This window comes from Cololabis saira, chromosome 4 (assembly GCF_033807715.1).
Source record: "Cololabis saira isolate AMF1-May2022 chromosome 4, fColSai1.1, whole genome shotgun sequence".
Lineage (NCBI taxonomy): Eukaryota > Metazoa > Chordata > Actinopteri > Beloniformes > Belonidae > Cololabis > Cololabis saira.
The window spans coordinates 18,601,928-18,618,838 of NC_084590.1; the positions used below are offsets into that span (position 1 = coordinate 18,601,928).

The 16,911-nt window shown below is 41.7% G+C and overlaps 1 protein-coding gene across 1 annotated transcript; it reads right to left on the reverse strand.

The window, feature by feature from the left end:
* Nucleotides 1-5,526: 5,526 nt before the first annotated feature.
* On the reverse strand, nt 5,527-16,101 carry barx2 (BARX homeobox 2). Its single transcript, XM_061720258.1, has 4 exons — nt 15,746-16,101; nt 10,844-11,159; nt 7,911-7,995; nt 5,527-7,141 (listed from the first exon to the last, which is right to left on the reverse strand). Exons 1-4 carry the CDS (start codon nt 15,930-15,932, stop codon nt 6,857-6,859), a joined length of 873 nt encoding a protein of 290 aa, XP_061576242.1. The 5' UTR covers nt 15,933-16,101; the 3' UTR covers nt 5,527-6,856.
* Nucleotides 16,102-16,911: the final 810 nt, after the last annotated feature.

The window sequence follows — 16,911 nt, forward strand, 5'->3', positions numbered from 1 at the left end:
TTTAAAACAATGAAACTCTCTCTACAAGGGACGTCATGACAGAAGTGTCTCAGAGGCTCAAAGTAATGACAGAAGAGAAAGTGAAAGAGTGACCGACCACGAGACAAAGACAGTACCACGCGATGATTCAACAAGTCAGAATCTTCTGCAGATCCGCTGCAACACAGACGGCTGCAGGAGATGGACAACAGACTCACTGTCACATCAGTACCATGGCTAGTGTCAAAGGGCTGGACATACAGCAAATGCCAGACCATTTAAATGTTTCTACTTTTTTAAATATAATTTTACATAATTGCCTCTGTATTCAACTATTAAAAATATATAGAGGCCTTAAGTTTCACATGTCTTTAAGAACTAATAACAGTTGATGCACCATAGAATCTCCCTTTCAGGATCCATAGAATGTTATTGAATTGAATTCAATTGTGTGGTAAAAGCACAAAAACTATAACATGTCTGTGTTGGTACCACTGACGTCAACAGCCTTTGCCTACATTTAAATTAGTTACCAAGGTGATTGGAAATTTGTTCATGCAAAAACGGCAGGAAAACCCTTCTACTGTTGTTTTTCAGGTCATCTCTGGCTTATGCATCTCTGCTTAAAACCACAGCTTTTCCAAATCCTCACGCAGTATTTTGGTGCCCAAACCTAATCTAAATATAAATGTCTCAGCTACCAAAATACTGAATGAATAATGAACTGTAGACTAAGCTACGACTGAGTATTAGGGCCAAACTAAGACAAAAAAAAAAATTGTAAATTACGAGAATAAAGTCGTAAAATTACGAGAATAAAGTTGTAACATTACGACTTTATTCTCGCAACAATATGACTTTATTTTCGTAATTTTACGACTTTATTCTCGTAATATTACGACTTTATTCTCGTAATTTTACGACTTTATTCTCGTAATATTACGACTTTATTCTCGTAATTTTACGACTTTATTCTCGTAATATTACGACTTTATTCTCGTAATTTTACAACTTTATTCTCGTAATATTATGACTTTATTCTCATAATATTATGACTTTATTCTCGTAATTTACAATTTTTTTTGTCTTAGTTTGGCCATAATACTCGGTCGTACTAAGCTACAGTAAAGGGAATAAAAATGTTGCCATAGTCACATCTGCCAAGCCCAGTTCTCACAGTTCTTTCACAAACTGCACCTCTCCTCTGCAGACACAACACAGAAGGTAAATGATATGAAGAATACTTCAACAGGAACCCCTTTGCACTATGAGTTGCATTGAAAAAGTGGATTGTTAAATGTTAACAGTAATTACTGTACTTAAACGTTCTATAAACTCTACATATTTCAGGGTTTATAAGAGTTTATATTCCTCATCATAATTTAGGGTTACCGATGCAAAATGCCATGTTTAAAGACAGTGATTTCCTCACAGGACTTGAAAAAAAAATAATGATAACAATAATAATTGTTCAACACAGGCAGTCTCAAAGGTAAAAGATTTTGTTTGCCACCGCGCATCTTTGGGCATTTGTAGACCAGTAGCTTTGAAAACAAAACAAAAAAGACAGCTGTGTTTAACGTCCTGGGAACCAAAGCGGTTGGTTGTTACCAGTGATCAGGTTGAGTCATTCTGACAGGGAGCTTCGTGGAGGTCTGTCCATGTCTGTAGGGAAGTCTGCTGTGGTTTGGACGTTAGCCCATGAGTAAAAATGACAGGTCTACTAACGCTCCCCTCCTTAGCAGGTAGATAAACACCCTTGAGCCAGCAATTTTGACTTCTTTATGAAGACCTTCAAAATTCTTGCAAAAAGGCATAAACATGCACGCACACACACACACACACACACACACACACACACACACACACACACACATATATATATATTTATATGGATGCAGACCTGTTCAGTGGTTGATTTATGCCAGAGCGCCTGAAGGTGGGAAGCAGTGTGTTACACCCCAGACGTGTTGACCGGAGCATGAGCACTCAAAAGAAGACAGGGAGACGGCCAGTGCTGCAATTAACTCGCCAAACCCACTGGACCAAATTGTCACACAGAACACTGGCGATGGATGAATTATTTGAGTTATTTCCAAAAGATCATTGTCCTCAATGATGGAGCGGATCCGACACATGGGTCTTTGTGCTAGAATACAATTTATCACTCATTCATTTACGGTTCAAATTCTTTGGTTATGGGTCGTTCAACGTCCTTGTGGAAAGCCTTTTATAATGTATAAAATGACCGATGAAGAAGTTTATGCAGAGGTGTTTTTCTATGTGTTCTTTTTTCTCTCCTGGTTACCAGGTTATGACTTAATACAGTATATCAATTTTCTTGATAGCTCATAAAGTACCATAAGACTGTGTTGGCACCACAGCCTTTTTGGCACTAAAGTAATCCAGGTGTTGTCAGTTAAACAACCTATCAGTGTCAAGCACTGCACTCATTGCAGTGCCTTGCTGAAACGTTGTGTTTGGAATGTAAACACAACATTTCAGCAGTAACGGCGGTGGAGGGGTGATGATTGGGTTGTTATGCAGCCACAGGACCTGGGCACCTTGGAGTCGCTGAGTTGACCATGACCTCGTCTGTACCACAGTGTTCTGGAAGCACATGTGAGGCAATTTGTCCGACAGCTAACGTTTTGTCAACGCAATCCACTAAATCTACATCAGAAGGGGAAAACAGACAAAAACATCAATGTTTTGGAACGAGGCGGCAGGATCTAGGGGTATTGCCAACACTTTTTTAGCAATGTAGCAGCTAGAAATTTTTATTTTCTTCCTCTTTTTAGCAGAGGGGTAAAGTAACGAAGTAAAAATACTTCGTTACCTTACTTAAGTAGTAATTTTGGTTATCAATACTTCACTGGAGTAATTATTTTTCAGACGACTTTTTACTTTTACTCCTTACATTTTCACGCAATTATCTGTACTTTTTACTCCTTATATTTTAAAAACAGCCTTGTTACTCTATTTCATTTCGGCCTTTAATAAAAACTATCCAGTTAAATTGCTCCATCCGGTTAGAGTGAATTTGGTTGTGGTTGTTTCAGATGTTCTTGTCCAGTTTTGTTCTTACATCCGTTCCCTCAGATTCCTGCAACTAAACTTGGATGTACATTCCAATAAAGGTTAGGATAAATGATAACATGCCTCTGAAGTTTGACTTTTTGCACCATTACAATACTTATAGGCAACTAGTCATCATATCTTCTGCTCTCTGAAACATGTTAATGCTCAATAGTACACATATATGCTTCTTTAATATATTTGCATTATACTAAGATGCATTTTTTTTCAATGGCTTTTGTCCTTAATGGCTTTTTTCCCCCTTACATTACTTTTACTTTTATACTTTAAGTAGTTTTGAAACCAGTACTTTTATACTTTTACTTGCGTAAAAAACTTGAGTTGATACTTCAACTTCTACAGGAGTATTTTTAAACTCTAATATCTATACTTCTACCTGAGTAATGAATGTGAATACTTTTGACACCTCTGCTTTTTAGGCCCCCTGTTAGATATTACGGGATGGTGGAAAAAAAGTGATACACTGCTGTTGTTCATCTTTGGTTGCATTTGCCAAACACAAACGCTCAGTATGAGCGGATCATTTTGGACATACTGTTACACACGCAATCACAGGGTTACCAGAGGAGGTTCAAACACAGGATTTATCGTTTTATAAAGCACTGAGGAAAAAATTGCTACTTATGCATGTCATCTACATCCTCCTCCATGGCAGCGGCAGTATAATGGAAGACAATGAGGAGCACTGTTGTAAATGGCCTTCACCTTTAATGCCTAATATAAACCCAGTTTTTCCTGCACTCAGCGTTTAGAGATAACATCCACTGTTATTACACTAAAAGGCTGAAACACTGAGTGACGCCCACTCCTCGTCTCACAAGAAGCCACACTAATTACCCGAGCAAAGCTGAGCTGACAGGTTAAGGAGGGCGCTGGATGTCTCTGTGGGTGAGGGCGAGGGGCTGCCTGCGCTTGACACCCCTCCACTCTGGTGACCCAAAGCTGAACTTGGACTTGTGAGAAAATAACCGGTTCTCTAATTAGGCCACCAGTGTCTCACCGCAGGGCTGCAGGGCTGTTTCTGGGAGTCTTACCTCGCCATACAACAATTAGCCTGGAGGAGCATGGCCGCTTGTGGAGACTTGCAAACCCCAGCTCCATCTAGACCTGCCTGCCTCCTTGCCAGCGTGGGCCTCTGTTTTCTTGAGAATCTTTAATGGGAAGATGTTTGCACTCATTCTATGTGATTCATGCAAAAACAGGGTATTTGCACTGAACTCTCCTGATGTTTTGGGCTCTGTTTCCCCAAGTGGTGAAACTGAAACACAGCTCATTTTGTTTACGCTTGGAAAGAGATGTGGCAAATGCCCATTAACCTGTTTATCGCGGAGAAATCAAAATTTCAAAACCACTTATCACCATCAAATGTACCAGCGAACCAGCTCTGAATGAACAATAGGAATGTTCAGTCAGTCTGCTAAGGGAAACGGTAACAGCAGTAAAACAAGTCATTCAAAAATAGTAGGGAGACTGAATCACATGAATGCATCCAAAACAGTTTCACCACTGACTCTGAAGCTTTGAGATGTCGTATTTCAAAAGATGTATCTTTTAAACATTTTCCATATTCTTTTCATTTTTATTCAACATAGCTTATGTATATTCACTTCGGCAGATTAATGCTGAAATAGAATAAGATCATTCAGAAATACACAATTCATTTTTTTTTCTCTTTTTTTGAACTTCACTCTAAGATCACAGAAAAAGTATTCTACACAAACGTTGTCTAAATGTTTGACTTTTGGCGGTAACAAAACATCTGATTTATTTGCAGGAGCCACATAAGTGAAATACTCATTGTTTCAAAGATGTGTGGTGGCTGCTGCTGGTGAGTGCATAGGAAACATACTTGGAGTGTTTACACAAGGCGTTAAAGCACGTAATGCATAACTCAATGCTAACGTGCACTGTTTGCTTTAGAAATCATCCGTGTCCGGTATCAGGCTCTAAAAATACTCTCTAGCTTGTTCTCCGCTTGCCCAACGTAACAGCGGAGCCCTGAGGTTGCACTCGGGCATTCGTGTACACTTTGCAGATAAAATTTATAAATGTCAGGACTTAGAGCACTTTAATGCTTTCATCTGTCCGGCATGATTGATGGCAGACGTTGACTACGGTTAATACACCCTCAGAAAACTCCATTAGTAGTGGATGTACCTGAACTTCAACTTGCCAGAGCTGGAGTAACTGCTTGATTTACAGCCTCTATCCTTGAAATGACGGTACATTTGAAAAGTCATTCAAAAGGACCTCATACGTGACTCTAATTTGTTGCTGAATATGTTTGCTAAAGGCGTGCAAGGGTGCAACGCATGTGATGAATGAGGGTCAGAGTTTAATCCAGGGACAATCATTTTAAATAAAAACACGGTAATAACAATACAGAAGAGAATTTGCAGTTATAGCAGTTTTATTAAGTGTATTTAAATACATAAACACAAACCTGCAAATAACAAAAATAGTGTTATACAAACCTGAAAATAACAGCAAACAAGCATCATTTACATCAGAAAAATACTGCACTTTTCATATGAAACAGTGACAAATAAAAATACATTTGTTTCATTTAAATGGGGGACACCTTAAAATGACAAATCTTTGCAAAGAGAGCGAGTTTGCAGTTTCTGGAGAAGTCAGTGACAGGCAGCTGAGGAGAGTGTTTTGTTAATGCAGGTCTAACATACCGATTGCGGTACTCATGCAAAGCCTGCAGGCTGAAAACCTCTTTGAGATTTTAAATGCTCAACATTTGCTTGTATCTCTGGCATAGGCTGTGATTTATTCCCTCAATGAATCATGACAGCTTAAGGGTCTTAGTGCCCCCGTGGCCCGAAATTATCCTGAGGAAAAAAACATCAGCCGAAGCATTGTACATATAAACTATTTAAATCCAATTCTGAACAGTGGTTCAAAATACTGTTTTACACACACACTCACACAGACACACGCACACACTCACACACACACACATATATATATATATATAATATATATTCAAAAGACCATATATTTTGTACTTTATACATCTTTCTACAGTATGATACAGTGTATGGCTTGTCACAAAAATTGAGTTTTAGCTTTGAGAAGACAGAAAATTCAAACTTTAGTAATCAAATCATGAACACATTTGTGCCTCGGCGTTGTACAGCACAACTGTGATCTAAACATAGTTTCCTTTTTCTCAGGTGTGCAAAACTGTCTTGAAATATGGCACTTGACTGTAAAAAATATTCTGCATTTGACGGCTGTTTTAACAACACATTAAAAGCTTTCCTCTGAGACCAACAAGGCACTGGAGCCATTTCATGTTACGGTTTTTGGCAGTGAACCGATTTTCTATACAAAGATACATAGATGCACCACAGTAAGGCAGTGTTTGATATTTGGCAGCTTCGAGAGCTGAGAGGTGTGTGTAATCTCTTACAGCTGAAAAGCACAATAATTTGATGATGTGATACGTGTCACTATGTTGTGATTAAGGCTTGACTGACCTGTTTGGATTTGACAGATTTACACGTCTCACACTGCGGACCGAAGGCCGTAGACTTACCAGTGCAATCAGTGTGTAGGAAGGTTAGCTCTTCGGTGATACTTTTTTTTTCTCCAGTACACAAGAAAAAAAAAAAACAAGGCTACATTTGGTTAAGACTGGATGCCACCAGTTTGTATCCAGTCAACTTAAACAAATGGTTCTAGAGGCCACACAGGCTTTTAACGCTGATCCTGAGGCACTATTTGTTTTCGGGCTGGCTTTAGTCTTTGGTTAGTTTGTTCTCGCTTAGCTGGCTGTGTGGGTTTCTGACATTAGGAGTGGCTTCTCCGGCTCGGATCCCTCCACCGCTCCGACATGGCTGTGAGCTTCTGAGCTGAGGTCTTGAGGTTCAGGCGTGGACGCTTCCCCTCCACGAGCCAGCGCTGTTCCCTCAGCCGCCCTCCTCATCTTCCCCTCCTCTTCTATTTTCAATCTTCGCTCTTCGGCCTCAATTTCCTCTGTAGTAGGAATGGAGTTTTTCTTGGGTCTTCCCTTGGGCTTCGTCGGAGCCTCCTGACCTCCTTTGAGCACCTAGAATAACACACAGACAGCCTTAGCGGACCGCTCTGGTAATAAATGGCGGCAGGAGTCAAAGGCAATCCTTGCTATTATAGTAATTAAGAGAAGACATATTGCTGCTGACTGCGCCTTGTGCACTCATTTATCTTTAACGATTTCAGGTCTCTTTTTTTTTGTTCTCTATCTTGTTGACCCTTCTACAAAAGTGTTTGCTCCCACTGCAATCATCATCACTCAAACCACACTCTGCCTTCCTACCACATCGCTTATTATCTACTATTTACTTCTATTGTTATAATAGTGGCTAAAAGTGTTAGACAACATATCCAGTGCTCAGTTAGCCTGGACTTACCTTTTAAGTAAAAGAAAAGCATTTATTTATCTATTATCTTCTCATATGTAGAATTTTCTATAAAAAATGTAATTTTCACATTTCAAAATTTGTAAGATACTCTTTTTTTCTCTGTATGGTATAAAAACACTTCCTTGTTATTAGTTATTGGCGCCAAATATGAAGCAAATGCAACTGAAATTTAATAAACATGTTATATTTATGCATCAAAGTATTTTTTTTAGGCAAACCTCTATCTTCTACAGCCACATGGAGGGTTTCGTCTGGGTTGCTGCTTGGGTTTATGTTTGTTTATTACTACCTAAAAACATCTCTCAGATACTAAAGAAAATAAATAAATAAAATACGTTTACTCAGTTGAAATTCAAATTGAGTTAACCCTGAGCTGGTTGAATGTTACTTCTTTGAGGGAAGGACTGACGAGCTTACCATTTTCTTCCATTTCATACGTCTGTTTTGGTACCATGTCTTCACCTGAAGCTGCGTGAGCCCGAGGGACTGAGCCAGGTCCAGCCTGCAGAATCACAAACAACACGAGCTGCACGTTAGTCAGATACTTCAGTGATCTCTCTCAGCTCTGAGACACTTGTATGGGCTGCAGATTCATTTTATTCAACTTCTGCTTTTTCTCCAGTCCTCACCAAGGTACTTTTCCAACTCAACACGACACGCACGTTTCCACTTAGCCGCTCTCGCATAGTTCTGAATATCACTAAATGGCAGCTGATTTTTAACGCAAGCACATTAACACTCACAAAATGTATGTGTCACACTAAGAACTTGCAAATACATGAGATGAACATTATTCCTCACAGTTCCTGATACATTTAAGTCTGACAGGAAAACGCGTGTTTGACATCGTACACCTGCAGCTAAAGAGACGTGTTCGAAATGTCTGCACTGGAGCCGGTAATCCAGTCACAACAGTTTAAGCTGGATGATTGGGGCTGCTAGACAAAACTCTGAATGCATCCACCACATGTGGTGGGTGCGTGACTAATTGGGGCTATCGGCTGGTGTGAAACGCAAAACCTCAGGAAGGGGCAGATAAATCGAGCAAGGCAGACAAGTGTATAGGAAAAGGGCGGTTATCGATCTTTTAAAGTGGGATTTCCTCCCCCCTACTCTTCACAGGGTCTTTAACAGTCATGTGAAGGTTTTCTTTTCCACATCCACTAACCCCCGGGGTCAGGAACCCACTTTCATTTAAGGGTGAAAGTGGAAGGTGAGACTGTGAACAGGAGGGAACATAATGTAAAAAAAGCAGTGCCAAAAAGCAAGCTGCCAGAGATTCAGCACCATTTCCATGAGCTGATGAACATAAGGATGAGTCTGCATGTGCGTGCTTGTGAGAGAGACAGAGCGCGTTTTATGTATTTATATGTTTCAAAATGCACTAATCAAGCAGTCTATCAACCGTCACGATCCCACATGCACCAATCTATGGAAGGGCAACAACTGGAGGCAAGGAAAAGTAATTGCAGAAAAGGAAAATACCCAAATTATTTACGGTGGTTTGTTCTCAATGGAGAGAAACCTCACTCAATTACAGCAGCAGAAACAGTATTTGAGTCGCTGGCTCCGGGCCACTGCGGAGTCGCCATTTTGTTCTATTCCTACAGTTTACTACAGCCTACAGCTTTCATAAAGCAGTGACAACGGCAATTATTCAGGTGCTGATTGTCATAATTGGAAGCTGCATAAAAGCTTTTACTGCAATATAGTGTAAATAGTGAAGAGTCTTTCCAGGGATATTATTGGTTTTGGTCACATTTGACACATAGTCAAGAGCGTGGGGAATGCAGGATGAGAAAAGTTATCTTTGGATCATTACAAATTAAAGAAGTGAGCGTGCCACAGCTTTAATGTGGGGCAGGAACGGGGGATTTTTTTTCTCTGTTGATGTTTTTTTCCTCAAGCTGGGTATTTAATTAATTTTCAACACAGCTTCAGAATCGGATATTTTGACAGGAAGCAAACATTCTGGCACAGCCATTCACACGGTTGGATGGGTTTGATCACCGACTTGCGCTCTGCCTCCAGGCTTCTGCTTTAAGATGGGCCATGCTGCCTTTCCAGCAGCTCCGGGGAGGCCAAGATGTGGTACATTTAATAATGCATTGTGGGAATATTACCCACAGATGGAATGTAAATGGCGTCGCAAATAAATCTGTTTGATTCTTAAAATGCAAATCTGTTCCTGGAGTGAAGTTGGTTGCGAGGAGTTCTCGATGTCGGTCCGGATAGAGTAGCTATTTGCGCGTCTACTTGAATTAACATATTTCAGGCAAAGCGCTGTCTAAAATATGCATGCTATAAATTTCCAGTGATTTTCTCTGGTGTGTCTATAAATAAAGAGTCATAAAAGCGCCGAAATCTTTCACGCAAAGGTTCACAAGCAGTTTGAAATCCCTGCTGTGCAGGTCAGGAAATACTTTTTTTTTTTTAACAATATTTATGCTTCAATACCACTCTGGGTTATGATGGAAAAATAGCCTGCCGGCCAAATACAAAACTCAAAAATATATTCGGACCTGATGTCAGATCCCCAAAATGACCCACGGCTCAGCTACAGACACATATATTAATAAACAGATTACTTCATCTCATTGTAGAGGGCTGAATGTGGTTTTCATACACCTGCACATGAGTGAAATGACTGGCAGTAAATCAGCGTAATGCGTTTCTGTTTGCTTGTGTTGGCCACTGCTCCTGTTTTCCCGAGTAAAGGCAGCGTGTCTTTGTTGGGGCCTTTCGCTGTTCGAGGGCTCAGGGTTAAAACGTTACTCTTGTCTCAACTAGACTGTTGAGGTAATGCTTTGGCTCAGACAAAAATTCACATCACATGAGACATTCCCCACGGGATAAATCAGAAATGACGATGTTAGGTGAACTACTGCTTGTTGATTGCATTTGTGGCTTTGTGAACGTGCGTGCGTGTGCGTGCGTGTGTGTGTGTGTGCGTGCGTGCGTGTGTGTGTGTGCGTGCGTGCGTGTGCGTGTGTGTGTGCGTGCGTGCGTGCGTGCGTGCGTGCGTGCGTGCGCGTGCAGGTTCTGAACTTTCCAAACTCCCTCTTTGAAAGCTGCAGTCCACAGGTTGTCAAAATGTTATGGTTGACTGACATTTAAACAACTTTGGTAGCCGCTCATCAGGGTTATTTAATTATCATGTGTAACATGATCGGGTGGAATTATTTTATATTATGTGCTAACAAATTTCTCTTCTTTTCTTTTTCTTGTAGCTATTAGCTGTATTCACAACTCTGCGATTTTCTATGGTTTGTACATTGTTTTCAGCTCCTGTGCAGCAGATTGGACCTGTTTGAATGGATCAGCTTTAAAGGCGTCTGAGCTCCACCGACCTGTCAGGGGTGGACAGATACTTCTGCTTCTGGAACTTCTTCTCCAGGCCCATGAGCTGCAGCTCGGTGAAGATGGTGCGGCTGCGGCGGGGCTTCTTCAGGCGGGGCGTGCACAGCTCCGTGTCCGACTCGCTGCTGATGCTGAGGGGCGTCTGGCTGTGCGAGGGCTCCGAGCCCGGGGGAAGCTGCGGGGAGATCAGGGGCAGGTGCGAGTGGACGGCCCCCGGAGAGGCGGCGGGCGGGAGGTGGGGGGACAAGTTGGGCGGCTGCCGCGTGATCACGGAGAGCAGCGGGTAGGCACGGAGGGACGAGGAACCTGGAGGAGCAAAGACAGTGTCAGGCTCACAGAGACGCGGAGAAACACATCCAAGCACAGTGGCTACGAGAGATACGTGTGTTATATTCCTAGTGAGTCACCCTGTCTTTTCCTTTCTTTTTTTTTTTAAATCGACTCTCTGTAATGGCTTAGACAGCTTCATTTTTAATTGAGCCGTGTTTGCTGTGAAAAGTGTTTTGGCTTCGACCTCCTGCATGTAGAGGGCCGTGATCCCCATGACGCAGGATGTGTTTAACACTGACCCTCTGAACCTTTCACATGAATGATGATTTTTCAGAGGCTGTTAAAAATTAACTGGCTGTCCAACACAAAACAACTGTGTGCACACTTTTAATGGACATGCACAAGCACACACGCACCGACTGTAATAAAATCATAAAAGAAAATTGACAAAAATGTTGAACTCATACACATTATTTTTCCATCTCTTACATTCTTCCCCCACACTTGAGCAACACTCAAACACACACACATGTGCTTCAGCTCCTTATGGAAGTCGACAAAAGGCTACAGACGCCAGACTCAATAAAAGGTAGCACTTGTCTGGAGCCGAGGCGGGAGGGATGGAGACCCGGAGGTCGGCAGAGGGGACGTGGTGGGTCAGTCGCAGTGAGTATTATATCTGCCAGAAGAAAAATCCTCACCGTTTCAGTAAAACGGACTCGCCCTGCATTTATGGGGAAGCAGTTACAGCGCTGGATGGACGAGCTGATAAGGAGGGGGACCGAACAACAGCTGAACCACCGAGCTCCTCAGGAACAAAAAGACAACTAAGACACACATTTGCAGAGTAAACAGACGATATAAAGTCAGAGCTATACTACTGACTTTATTCCCCTGAAAGACTAGTGAGAAAATTGTAGCGCGCAAGAAAGTGGATCCCCTAAAAACAATGGGACGTTGTCTTTTTTTCTAATGTACAGTGGAGTGGCTCATGAGTGCAGAGAATGTGAACAAATTCAAAGCGATCTTCACTATTAGATGCATATAAAGCAGGACAAACGTACAGGTAGCCCCAGCTCCGCTGCTCACACACATGCAGGCTTAGCAGACGCCGCCTCCGGCTCATCCACACATCACTCTGAGGCCACAGTGATGAGGTCACCGCAGATCCCCCAAAAGTCAGATCGCTGGTTTGCAACAAGTCCAGACAAGCTGCCTTTTTCTTTTGCATCCTTGATCACCTTAATTCTCATGGACAGTCTTTCTGTCCACATTAGATCCGTAGTCGTAATGACCCATCTGGCTTATTCTACATGTGAAGGTTGGAGAATGGAGAGGGATTTATCAGATTTAAAGAAGACATTTTTTTTTTAGTTAATTGATGAAAAAAACATAAACGAAAAAGAAAAAAAAAAGAAAAACATTTCATTCCGCCCTCACAGCTTTCAGGAAATCTCATGTCAGCAGAGAGCTCGAGGGCGTCTCCGGACAGTCGCCCAGAGGGAGTGCGATAGAGAGAAAAGAAAGAAGAGACAAATGTCAGCCCTTGTGCTGACTTTTCCACTGACAGTGAAGCCAACTCTGTGACACGCTGCTGACAAGCGGCAGTGTCCTGTCAATAGTCTACAAATAAACTGTTTGAGGAGCTGCAGGAACGCAACTCAGCCCCATGCAAAAGCACATGGATCCTCTTGATAATCACAGTTGGAATGTATGAACTGGAACAAGTGCTTATAGTAACCATTACAGAAGTCATACCTCCTAATAATAGATCGAGATATGTTAAACATGACTTTTAATACCAGCTGTTTTCTCCATTGATAACATAGTTATTGTGACTCCAGTCTAATTGCATACAAAGGAACTTTAACATCCTTTTGATCAGGGGTGCAGGATTTCTTGGGAAAACTTTCAGTTCTTGTCTTTTTTTTTTAAGAAGGAAAGCTTGAATGGATGATTCATTGCTTTGCTTTGGAATCTGTGTGTCAGCTTTTGACACGATTACAGTAAACCACATGATGATAGAAACGAAGGCTGCTCAGTTTGATCTTTTGTGTGTTTTGGTTGTTTTCGTTTTTGTCCTCCTTTTGTGCGCATATCAAACATTGTTTGGACCGACTCGTTGCTTTTCAGCTGGAATCCTTCACTTTTAGACATAACGATTTAACGTTTACCTCACTTGCCGAATGTAGCTGTCACATCCTTTTATGAAGACAAGCTTGAGCAAAAAGCACTACAATAAACATTTGGACAATTTGAAATCCGATGCGCGGAGGTGCAGCTGAAATGAACCTGCATAAACTGCTTTTAAAGATGAGTAATTGCTTACGGCTGGCAGACCCAGAGAGATCTGATAGCAGAACGAGGATTGCTGGAAGATGACAGACTGTCAAACAGTACCCTTTACTGAAGATGTGTAGATTTTGTCTGTGTTTGTGTGTGGATAATTGCTTCTCTATGTGTTGACACGGGGCGTTATCAACCTCCTCGAGTCGACTCCGTACTCAACGGGTGAGTTTATTGTCTGCAGCGGATTAAAATGTAAGTTGGGATGAAAAGAATTTTGCTCTGCAGGCGCTCAGCCGGTGCCACACCAGTGTGCATCAGGTTTCATACACTCATGACTATTTTTTTTTTTTGTGAGTATGTATACATTTCTCATTATGCTGTCAAGTGAGATTATAGCACAGTTGATCTTAATCTGTCTCTCCTCTTGCAGATAACACCACTAAGAGCTCTGCCCTGGGTCCTGCTGAGAGATGGGCTGCCACATGAAATATTGCAACCAACCATTACGACGTTCACTGTTTAGCTCCAGGTCAGGGCTCATTGTCTCTGGTCCTGCTATAACTGACAGGGGGATTAACTCCATGAGCGTTAGTCACCTATAAAATAAAACAGGAAGGTCTCCATTTCATTTCACAAATGAATGAGTGGCTGTTGGCAAAGAGAATGTGTAAACAGCAAAAAAAAAAGACATAAACATTTCAAAACTCCGGCAGGCTTCACTGTCTTCCAGCGGCCTCCGCTGGCAACAGGAGGTTAAAGCATACCTTTCTTTGCAGAATTAAGAAGCCAACCTTCCCAGTTAGGGGGGCGGTGGGGGGGGGCAGCAGCCTCCTTTTGGCCCACCACCAGTAAGCTTGCCAGCGTCTATATCAAGCACTAAAAGTCATTGATGTTGAGGAATATAGTGTGTCTCACACCCCTGCAGCTACAAATAAGTGGTGGGCAGTATGTTCTGATATGCAGGGCAGGTTACTCTATCCATCTGAAAAGAAAAAAAAAGGATTGCCAAAGGCCAGTCTTGGTGCCCTCCAGCAGGAGGGCAGTATGAGGGAATTGCTTCTCCTATTTTTACCCAACCATCGCTGTCATCATCAAATAGCAGCAGCTATTATTTCAGAGTTTAGCGCAATTATCCTAATGGTTACTGGAGTGTACAATAGCCATCCAGATTCACCTGGACTGGCGGTCAAGAGTCACTAAAGAAATGGGTTTTTTTGTATTAAAAAAAAAAAAAACAACGCTGCACCCATGAGCTCTGTCAGCTTTATGCAAGTTGACAACTATCCATCTATCTATTGAAGAAATTATAATAAGTGAAAAGAGAGTGAGCTGATTAGCAAATTAAAGACTCATCTTTAAAGTTCAAAGTCAATAGCCATTTCTTCCTTTTTCCTCCATTGTTCAAGTTTCCATCAGTGGCCTGTCAGGTGGCTGTGCGCCGCACTTTGAGATGTACGTTTCCTTTTACTCTGGGTCACTTTGAGCTATATTTCTCCATCTCAATACATTCATAAATGTCCAGCAGCAGGAGCTGGAGCAGGAGAAGTCATTATTCTAAGGCCTCGGGCTTAGCAGAATACCCTCAAATTAATCAAAGCAAGTGAGATCAAACAGATCAAAGGTTAAAGCTTTTTGCAGCCATGGACTTCTACTGAAATTCTCCGTTATCTCCCTCATCTGCCCAGGTGCCTTTTTGGTGACTTTTAACTGGAGCACTTATGGGTTAAGTCGTTTATCATTTTCGCTCAGCCAGAAGCCCTGAGGCGTTCACGGACTCCTCAGCTCTGATTCTCAACTCCGCTCTGTCATTCATAATGTCAAAGACTAAATGAAACGCGGGGAATGAAGAAAATGCATTTTTTTTCACTCTGATTAAATAGAATTTAAAAAGGCATATTTTATGATTTTAAAAAAAGAAGCTGAAAGTTCATGTAAAGACAATAAACCCCACAATAAAAAACTCCAAACGCACAGATGATAAATGTTGTGTGTAATCGGTTGAAACATCAGTATGCGAATATTGTCTGAGCTGTTTACAGCAATAATAATAATAATAATAATAATAATAATAATCATAAAAACACAATAATTACTATATGAAATAGCCGTCCACATTTTAGTGCAGCGTTTTATTCAATTCAACTTTTTGTACCCTCTAAATCGTCACGGTTTTAACTGTAAATCACTCAAATAATACAGTCACCCCATTGTAACAATTATAAAGCTAAAGAAAAATAATAATAATATCCGCACCCTGGCATTAATTAACTTTTTTGTCCTGACTGATTCCTTCCTGAAGTTGGTGGAAAGGGAAGGGAAGTCTTATTACTTACCCGAACATGAATGAAGAGGCTTTGGTCGAACAACGAGAGAAGGACACACCGAGTAGAGAGACAGTTTCTCAAAATAATCACAGGTTTCCTTGGACAGGATCTCGTCGATCATGAAGGTCTTGTATCGGCGCCGGACAGCCTTGAGCTGGCCGGGAGAGGAGAGCCGCAGCTCGGCTTGGCACTGCATGCTGCGCCGCCGTGCCGTCCTGGTTCACGGATGTCTACGCTTTAAGTGGGATTAACCGGGTGGAAAATGGAACAACTCTGGAGTTCATGCGCGTATGAGACGCATTTTTTTGGATATGAATCTTTTCAGAATGCAGTGTTGTTAGTTTGTCCCTGAAGCGTGTTGGAGCTGTGCAGCGCAGCAATGAGCTCGCTGAGCGCACACGCTCCTCTATATAAACCATCCCTGAGCGCATCTCCAGACAGGCGGAGTTATGGTTCTGCGTTACACCGACGCAGAGCCTACGGCGTAGGGTACGCGGCGACGCACACCGTACGTTCGTAGGCTACGCCGTACACCTACGGCGTAGGCTCTGCGTCGGTGTAACGCGGAACCACAATTGAGGCTTTTACTCTCTCTCTTACATACACTAGGCCACACACACACACACACACACACACACACACACACACACACACACACACACACACACACACACACACACACACACACACACACACACACACACACACACACACACACACACACACACACACACACACACACACACACACACACACACACACGATTGGAAAAAAAAAAAGTTCCCCTCACCTTTTACTGTCGATGTGTTTAGCCTCCTTCTTTTCGGCTGAATAAACGGGTATTCTAGGAATTGCGCAAAACTTAAGTTTATTTTTTAACCACAAAACAGCAGTACATATGGTAGTTTAATTATTCTTTTTTAAATAATTTTGCAGGCATCCAGCATTTTCTTGTTTTTATGTGATTTCGCCGCCTTGGAAAAAAAAAACGGAGCCTGACAGTGTGTTTAGTTTAACAAATTATATTTATATTACATTTACAAAAACAGGAAGAAATCCAAGTTTTTCCGATGGTCTTATTTGAATTGGCACGTGCTGAAAGTCATTTCCGAAGTAGATGAAGCATGATCGGAATCGATCCTTTCTTTCTTTCTGCGCCTATAGCCTATGAACAT